We start from the raw sequence: 9,715 nt of genomic DNA, 5'->3' as shown, positions 1-9,715 counted from the left end.
GAGTCAGGAACGACTAGCATCCATGTGCGAAGGGAACCTTTATCTTTACTATAGTTTTCCATGCTTCCACTGGATCATAAGTAGCAATCACAATTTGTGGGAGGGAGATCTCTAACTTGATGACGTGATGATGATGATTTAGGATCAACCCAAAGAAGACAACACAAAAAGCTTCTGGTTCTCCCAAATCTACTAGTTGAGATTTTATTAAAAAGAAAGGGATAGAGTAGGGTTTTTGACGCTGCTTCTCTGATGAGGAGCGCTAAGAATCCTTTTGGTTAGGTTGGTTATTATGTAGTACTAATACAGGGATCACCCAGCTGTGAATTTGATTTTCTCCCCCTCACAAATATCTTCTTTTCAATAAAGGATGACCTGCGTGGACAGACCCCCGGAGGTGATGGAAACGCCAACAGAACAACAGCTGGAATTGTGGAGTGAGGGCCACGCAGAAGGATTTTTCATGGCAGCTCTCCACCTGAGGGGACAGGACCTCCTGGTGGATACGACTGTGACTTTAGGTCAAAAGGACTACAATGCCCACAGCATCCTTCTGGCTGCAGTCAGCTCTGTCTTTCTCCAGCGTTTGGAATGTGGTATGCAAGAAGGGATGAATCTGAATGGTGTGACCACGTCATCTGGCTGGGAGGCCATTTTGAATTTTGCCTACACGGGAGAGTTAGAGCCCAACCCAGTCATGGCTGAAGACATCCTAGATGCAGCTGAGGCCCTGGGTGTCCCTCGTGTGGCTGAAATATGCAAGACCGTGTTACTAGGGACAGAGAATGAGGAAAGACTGAGTCCAGGGGAAGAGAAATGGAAGACACTACGGAGATTCGAAGAGATGTACAATGAAGGGATTGGTTGGGACACGGAACTTAAAGCTGAAGGAGATACATTTCGAGGTATGGGGCATGTCTAGTTTAATGAAAAAAAGGAGACTAGGGTGACATGATACAATAATACAATAGTAGAGTTGGAAGGGACCTTGGAGGTCTTCTAGTCCAACCCCTTGCCTAGGCAGGAAACCCTATACCGTTACAGACAAATGGCTATCCAGCATCTTCTTAAAGACTTCCAGTTGGGGCATTCACAACTTCTGGAGGCAAGCTGTTCCACTGATTAATTGTTCTAACTGTCAGGAAGTTTCTTCTCAGTTCTAAGTTGCTTCTCTCCTTGATTAGTTTCCACCCATTGCTTCTTGATAGCAGTGTTCCAAAATCTGATAGCAGTGTTCCAAAATCTAAGGGGCTGCCATAAAGAAGGAGGAGAAACCAACCTATCTTCTAAAGCACCTGAAGGCAGAAAAAGAAGCAACTAATCAAGGAGGGAAACAACTAGAATTAAGGAGAAATTTCCTGACAGTTAGAACAATTAATCAGTGGAACGACTTGCCTCCAGAAGTTGTGGCGACTCCAACATTGGAGGTTTTTAAGAAGAGTGTCTGAAATGTTATAGGGCAATGATGGCTAACATTTTTGTCCTCGCATGCCGAAAGTGTGTGTGCATGCACGATAGCTCCCTCGCATCCCCCCGTGCATGCGTGCACAATCCCCTCATGCCCCGTTTTGGGCCTAGCAGGCCTCCTTGGAGCCTCCTGGGACCAAAAATAGGGTGTGGGGAGTATGCAGCACCCCTGCCCTCCTTTTTGGGCCTAGCAGGCCTCCCTAAAGCCTCTTGGGACCAAAAATGGGGTGCAGGGGGGGCGCATCCCACACTCTCCCCCGCCCTCTACACATGTGCATGTGGACCCCCCACTCCCACACTTCTCCTGCATGCACGGCAAAGACCTGAAAATCAGCTGGCCGGCAGGAGAAACACGCACATGCGCGGTGGAGCTGACCTAGGGCAATGGCTCGCGTGCCGACAGAGAGGCCTCCACCTGCCATCATGGTTATAAGGTTTCCTGCTTGAGCAGGGTTCAGAGAATAAGACCTACAAGATCTCTTCCAACTCTGTTATTCTGAGGTAAAGTTGATAGGGAAGCAAAAAATTAAGAGTGCAAGGCATCAGTGGGTTGGGAAGAACTGGAAAACGCTAGATTTTGGGGTAGGAATTGCCTCAGAGTTAGGGCACTATGATTGTGGCGAAGGTCCAGTAGTCTCAATTTCCTGACCTCATCTTCTCTACTTTCAGTTCACCGCTTGGCCTTGGCTTGTGGCTGTGAATTCTTCCATGGTATGTTTACCAGCGGCATGAAGGAAACTCAACAGGCTAAGGTTCCTCTTTGCACCCAATTCACCGCAGCTGATCTGGGGCTGATCATCTCCTTCGCTTACTCAGGAGTGCTGAGAGGTGGGTGGGATTATATATTTGAAGCTGCGCAAGCTGCTCTTCAATATCAAGTCTCTGGCATCTTGGACCTCTGTCTGGATCTGTTCCGTTACAAGCTCACTCCAGAAACCTGTTTGGATGTTCTCTCTTTTGCCCGTGCTTATGGCCTACACGATCTTGAAAACACTGTGGAGAAGTTTATATTAAACAGCTTTGTTCATGTCACAAAAACGCCCAAGTTCCTAGATCTTCCCATAAATCAGCTGGTGGACTTCCTTAGTTCTGATTCACTCTACATCCTAAATGAACTGGAAGCTTTCCAAGGAGCCGTCCGTTGGTTGACTTCTGACTGGGCTGGGCGGATAAACTGTGCCGAGAAAGTGTTGCACTGCATCAGATTTCCACTGATGTCCAACCGAGAGCTCAAACAGGTGAGGAAAGAAGAGATGATGGCTGACCCTGGTCGCCTCTACAACCTCATGGTTCAATCCTTAGCTAGCATCCCACCAGGTCCTTCCAAGATGGAGCAACTTCCTTGCCGGGTGAGATATCCAGAGAAGGTCATTGTGATTAGCGGAGGAGATACTTTGACCCAAAACATGGCTACTCGCAGCCCATGCCAGGATTTCTGGTTCACCCACCGCTTCCTGAATGGCATCGGCTTGGTCAAACAAGTGGAGTGGCGTCGTCTTGGGTACCTCCCAGAGAAACCGCGATTCCGGCACGCCGTAGTGGTCAAGGACAATAAGATGTACCTCTTTGGGGGAAAGCATTATTATGGTGTCAGGGATACGATGAGTTCAGTGTTCAGGTGAGTTGGAAGATTTGCAACTTGAAGATGAGAACTGGGAAGGAAGGAGAGAACAGATGCGGTCCCATTCCATGAAGACACTTTTGAGTACGAGTGGGAAGATGTCAGGTTTAATGTTTTAATGAAACATCCGATGGTGGTATGAGGGAGGGAAATAAATGAATGCTGGAGACAACCAGCATTCCTGGTTAAGGTATCTGAAACCACAGCAGAGGATAGCTGAAAAGTCTTTATATGGTCCTCTCTCTTGTCCCCAAACTTGGGCCCTTGCTTGGTGCCGAAGCTGATAAGTCACCGGACAGAAGGTGTGATACAGAATTATATTTTTATTTTGGTACCAAGATATAAGAACCTCGGTTTGAAAAGCTAACCAAGGGCCAAGATTAGGATTTTACAGCAGTTTTTATAGTCAAGGGATGGTCACATTCAACCCTTTGCCCTTCCCCTAATAATGCATTCATAACTGATAATATTGATTGGTTATTTGGATTTCAGCCCCCCCTAAACCCTTATGCTTGTTATGTTAAATATCTAAATGTCATGTCACCTGTTTATCATCCCAGGTCATGGGTATCTTGCAAATGTGCCAGCTTTGCGGGTTTTGGGTTTTTTCTTATAAGCGAGCTATTCTTGTTCCTAATATCCTGGCTAGTGATTTTAAGGTGCTAACTTCTACTCACTGTTAATGTGCAGCCCCACTTCCTATTGCAGAGCAGAATAAAAGTTTTATCTGAGGTAGCTCCCCTGCGACACCCCCCCTTCTGCAGAGAAAAGTAAAAGCAGTTTAAAACTTTTGTCTGAGGTAGCAACCACCCCACCACTGCCCCCTGCCCTCTTCAGTGGGAGACACATGAAAGGAGCAAAGCTCTTAATTGTCAAGGCAAAGAGATGAAGACAAGAGAATATGTTTTATCAAAATTCATATTCCTCACTCTTATGTCTATTCCATCCACACCTGGGTCCTATCGCCACATAGGACCTTTCCTCTGATCTCCAGGACCTCCTCTGTGCATACATTCCATCATCTGATCCTTCATATCCATCCATCCATGTTATATGAGAATTTGGGATCCTTATCATCAGGAGCTTGGCCATCTGTCAACTTCTAATCCCCACCACCACACACACACACAGTTGAGAAAAAAAATAGAATAATATCCACAGTGCTCAGAATACGTAGAATAGGGAAGAGACTTATTCCTAACTCCCCAGAGTACTTCAGAAGTTGTTTTCTAGGCTTCTGCCTGTGTATCCCAAGGCCAGAAGAGAAAATTGATCCACTGATCTGATTTGTTCTACATTGACTGATTTGGTTAAATAACTATCCCAACAACACTGGATATCTATCCAATGCTACTTTAAGTTATGTGACCCCAACTTTGAAACAACAGGCTCTCTGTGTTTCCATAACACGTCTCTCCTTTATATTAGCTAGCTAAATATGTTGTGGAAACCAAAACATAGTCTGATAAATCCCAGAAGGTTTTAAGAAGGTCCAGGAGGGATTGTGGCTTCTCAGTCCTCTTGCAAACCCTAATTAGCCAACTTTCTACATATGGACTCTGCAGCTGAGAAATAAGAAACTAGAACGTCCGTAGTTAGACTTTCTTAACCAAGAGGAACATATGTGGGACACGGACTGTCCAGGAATAAGGACCTTTCATAACCAACTGGGAGACAGAGTTAACAAAATAACAGCTAGAAGGGACCTTGGAGGGCTTCTTGTCCAACCCTCTGCTCAAGCAGGAAACCCTGTAACATTTTAGACCAATGGTTATCCAATCTCTTTTTTAGAAACTCTGGTGTTGGAACACCAATGACTTCTGGAGGCAAGTTGTTCCACTAGTTAATTGTTCCAATTGTTCTAATTTTCGCCTTAGCTCTAGGTTGGTTCTCTCCTTGATTAGTTTTTATCCATCAATTGTTTCTTGTCCTGCCTTCAGAGACTTTGGAGAATAGGTTGACCTCCTCCCCTTCTTTGTGGTAGTCCCTTAGATATCGGAAGACTGCTATGAACCCAATTCCAGCAAACGTTCTTTATATGTTTTAGGTTCCAGTTCCCTAATCATCTTTGTTGCTCTTCTTTGCACTCTTTCTAGACTCTCCACATCTTTTTTTTGTTTACATTGTGGCCAGGGGTGGGCTTCCAAATTTTTAGCAAGGGGTTCTCTGCCCGGTTGTTGGATGGGCGTGGTCATGGTAGGTGTGGCCTAGTCGGCCTCCTGCACCACGGCAGGGGAGGGGTGTTTTTGTCCTCCCTGGGCTCCGGAGGCCTTCCTCGAGCCTATTGGAGAGTGAAAACGGTCTCCCCAGCTCCAGAGACCCTCTGGAGTCCAGAAACAGACCCATTTCTGGCTGTCCCAAGCTTCCTGTAGGCCCATTTTTGGCCATCCCTGAGCCTCCATGCAGGCCCTGCACTTACCTGCATCCAGAATGTAGGGACTCCTGGGAGGGATGGGGTGGGCGTGGCCAGCCAGGAGAGGGGTTTGGGGGTTCTCCGAATTGCACAGAATCTTAGCTAGAGGTTCTCCCAAACCCCTGAGAACCCCCAGGCTCACCCCTGATTGTGGCATTATTTCCACAAAGAATCCTTATTCCTCCTCTTACAGGTTTGATCCTCTCTGCGGGAGCTGGGAGAGACTAGCCGACATGACCAATTGCAGGAGCTATTTCCCTGCAGTTTTCCTGCATGGTTTCTTCTACGCCCTTGGTGGGAGCTCCAATGAGGTCTATTGCCTGGATTCTGTGGAGTGCTATGTACCTCAGAGCAACACATGGAGGTAGGAGGTTTTGGAGACTTCAGCAGAAGTGCTAGGTCAAAGTCTGGAGGCCGTGCATTGCAAAGGTACAGGTAGTCCTCAACTTACAACCTTTCATTTAGTAACTGTTCTGTCAAGCGCCAGAGAATTCAGGAGCTCCAGGAAGTTCAAATACCATATTTTTGGGAGTATAAGATGCACCTTTTTCCTCTCTAAGAGAGTGTGGGAATGTTGGTGCATCCTATAAACCAAAACCAGCCATTTTTGGCCTCCTGAAACCTCGCTCTCGCATCCCATTCTTCCCCCACCCCCGAAGGACTCTGCAGGATTCAGCAGGGCTGGGGAAGGGAAAAATGCCCCCATTTTGGTGAAAATGAGCTCCTGGGGGTTGGGGAGAACAAAAACCATTTTTCTTACTTGCCTCTTCAAAATCTTGGTGTGTCTTATACATTGGTGTGTCTCATAGTCCGAAAAATACGGTAGGTATAAAGATTTATTGTAAGATTAAGCTCTCTACAAGAATCTCATCTACTAACAGTTAAAGCAATTTGGAGGTTAAAAAAAAGAATTCATGCTGGGCTGGACCTAGAACTGGGAATGAAGGGATTCCTGACTGATGAGGCATTTGACTCCCTCTCCCTTTGTCATCTCCTATACCTTGAAAGGTACAACAGGACTGAAAAAACTGACTTACATTTCTTTTTCACATTTGCAACGGTTGCGCCATCTCCATGGTTACATGAGGACACCTGGCAATTGGATCATATTTATGACGGTTGCCGTAATCATGCAATTACCTTTGGCAACCTTCTGACAAGCAAAGCCAATGGGGAAATCCAGATTCACCTAACAACCGTATTACTAACTTAAAAACTGCAGTGATTCACTTCACAACTGCGGCAAGGAAGGTTGTAAAATGGGACAAAGTTCACTTAACAACTGTTTTGCTAACAATGGAAATTTTGAGCTAAACTTTGGTCGTAAGTCGAAGATTCCCTATAAACCTGAAAGGGCATGATTTCAGAAGGCAACCTAAATATCTGTTTTTCATAAATAATTTTTTGGGATTTGACAGGCTAGCTAAACCTCACATTCTATGCTCCAGCAAAGCAGTTTTACTTTCACATCCCTAATTTTCCTTCACACCATGACTCAGCCGTTAAACATGCCGGAAAGCTAACAGACTGGGTTTGAGACCCAAGCACTGCGGAACAGGGTGAGTTCCCAGTGCTCGCTCCAGCTTCTGCCCACCTAGCATTTGAAAGCATACAAAAATAAGTACCATATTTTTCGGACTATAAGATGCACTGGAGTATAAGACACACCAAGATTTTGAAGAGGTAATTTTTAAAAAAAAAGGTTTTTGCACTCTGCATGCCTCCCAAGCCTTCTGCAGGCATTGTTTTTTGTGAAAAATGGGGCATGCAGAGAGTTTGAGAGGCCTGTAAAGTGTTCCTGGGGCCTGGGGGAAGGGCAAAAAGGAGCAAAAAATGGCCTGGTTTTTTCACAAAAATGGGCACATTGTTTTGCAAAAAAAACCCAGGGCATGCATAGGCTTTGGGAAGCTTGTAGAGTGCTCCTGGGGGTTGGGGAGAGGGGCAAAAATGAGCAAAAAACGGGCTGTTTGTTGCTCGTTTTTACCCTCCCCAGCCCCCAGGAGCACTTTGCAGGCCTCTCAAACTCTCTTCACCTCCATTTTTGTGAAGGGGGTGGGGGTTGGGAAGGCCAAAAATGCTCTATTCAGTGTAAATAATAATAATAATAATAATAATAATAATAATAATAATAATAATAATAATAATAATAATAATACTTTAATTTATAGACCGCACCCTTTCCTAAACAGGACTCGGGGCGGTGTACAGTCATATTAAAAACAATGTGAATACAAAAATATAGATATACATAGATAAATAGACGGAGGAGGTAGGATATGCACTGTACAATAATAGATTAAGATTCGAATAAAAAATTAAAAATACCCTTAAAAACTACCCCAAAATAAGATGTTTGCCAGGAGGTTGAAAGTGGGACTATAAATCAGCTAAGCCAGCTAATTGGAACAGGTGGGTCTTAAGTTTCTGTCGGAAGGAGCGGAAGTCGGTAGTAGTTCTGATGTCGGGGGGGGGAGGTCATTCCAGAGGTTTGGGCCCATCACAGAGAAGGCTCTACTCCTGGGCGCCGCCCGTTGACACTGCTTGGTGGACGGCACCCGGAGGAGTCCCTCCCTGTGGGAGCGGATTGGTAAAGACGCACCCAGATTTTCACCCTCTTTTTGGGGGGGGAAAGGTGCATCTTATACTCCAAAAAATATGGTAGATTAATAGCTACAACTTTGGTAGGAAGGTAACCATGTTCTACATGCCTTTGGCATATAGCCATACTGGCCTCATGACCACAGAAAATGTCTTCGGACAACGCAGGCTCCCTCAGCTAAGAAACGGGAATGAGCACCACACCCTCCAGTCGGGACACAACTTGAAAAGGAAGTTTACTTTTTCTTTACTTTACCTTTATTTAATCCCACCCTTGTTTTATTTCAGGCTTTGCGCACCCTTGCCTACTCCAGTCTGTGGCCATGCAGCTTGTGTCCTGGACGGAGGGATCTATATTACAGGAGGCAGCGATGGCTCGTGCCGCTGTCAATCCTCTATGATTCGGTATCGTCCAGATGGCCCACCTCTCCTTCTGGCCTCCATGCAGGAAGAGCGTGCCGGGCACATCATGGAGGTGCTGGAGGGGCGGATCTACGTGGCCGGAGGTCTGAGGTGGCGGGATGGGCACGGGGGCTATGCTGACCAACTCGCCTGCGAGGTGTACAGTCCAGATCAGGACGTGTGGGTCACCTTGTGTCCTCTTCCCCAAGCTCATGTCATCGCTGCCTCTGCCGTCCTGAACGGAGAGCTGTATGTCCTAGGAGGGTACAGCCACAACACCTATCGAGATACTCATCTCATTCACTGTTACAACCCTTCTCACGACCGTTGGGTCAACCTGGGGACGATGCCCCAGGCTTACGCGGATCTAAAGGCCTGCATCTTAGAAGTGCCCTCCTCTTACAGACAAGGAGAACCATCAATCCCAGATGCCCCCGATTCAGAGGACCCTCCTGATGCTTCGCTGGATGTGCCCTACCAAAATTCTGGATCAAGCTGCTGAAAGGCTCAAGTGTAGCCTATTATTGGAGGTCCTGGATTTGCATGGACAGACCCAGATTCAAGTGTCTTCCTTGGTTGATTTTGGGTCACACAGGGTTGTTTTATGGTGGGGATTAAACAAAAGGGGATGCGGCCTGTTTCATGTCTGCTTTGAGTTCTTGGCGAAAAGTCAATATAAATGCTAATGTTAACAAACGAGTGGTCCTCGTCTTATAACCATTCGTCCATTCAAAGTCACAACCACATAAAGGTGTTTTTTTGTCAGGTCAACCTGGTCTAGCTAATTATGGGACGGAGCATATTGCTTCCCTTTAATTTGCTAATGGAATTACATAATTATTAATAATTAATATTAATAATAATATTAGGTAGGTTAATACATCTACCTAATATGCAAGTAGCCCAGGTTTGAATCCCAGAAGAATATGGCTAGCTGAGGAGAGCTACATAACTTGAAATAGATCTATACTAAAAAGGTAAAGGTTCCCCTCGCACGTATGTGCTAGTCGTTCCTGACTCTAGGGGACGGTGCTCATCTCTGTTTCAAAGCCGAAGAGCCAGCGCTGTCCAAAGACGTCTCTGTGGTCATGTGGCTGGCATGACTAAATGCCGAAGGCGCACGGAACGCTGTTACCTTCCCACCAAAGATGGTTCCTATTTTTCTACTTGCATTTTTATATGCTTTCGAACTGCTAGGTTGGCAGAAGCTGGGA

At 45.9% G+C, this 9,715-nt stretch overlaps 1 protein-coding gene across 1 annotated transcript; it reads left to right on the top strand.

The window, feature by feature from the left end:
* Nucleotides 1–370: 370 nt before the first annotated feature.
* KLHL33 (kelch like family member 33) lies at nt 371–9,003 on the top strand (the record flags this gene model as incomplete). The annotated part of the gene is made up of 4 exons (XM_081969934.1): nt 371–905; nt 2,137–3,085; nt 5,695–5,865; nt 8,388–9,003. 4 exons carry the CDS (start codon nt 371–373, stop codon nt 9,001–9,003), a joined length of 2,271 nt encoding a protein of 756 aa, XP_081826060.1.
* Between the last annotated feature and the right edge of the window lie 712 nt (nt 9,004–9,715).

This window comes from Natrix helvetica (assembly GCF_964273705.1).
Source record: "Natrix helvetica genome assembly, chromosome: Z".
Classification (NCBI taxonomy): Eukaryota; Metazoa; Chordata; class Lepidosauria; order Squamata; family Natricidae; genus Natrix; species Natrix helvetica.
The sequence above is the reverse complement of the archived record's forward strand: the minus strand, read 5'-3'. Positions and strand labels throughout refer to the sequence as shown.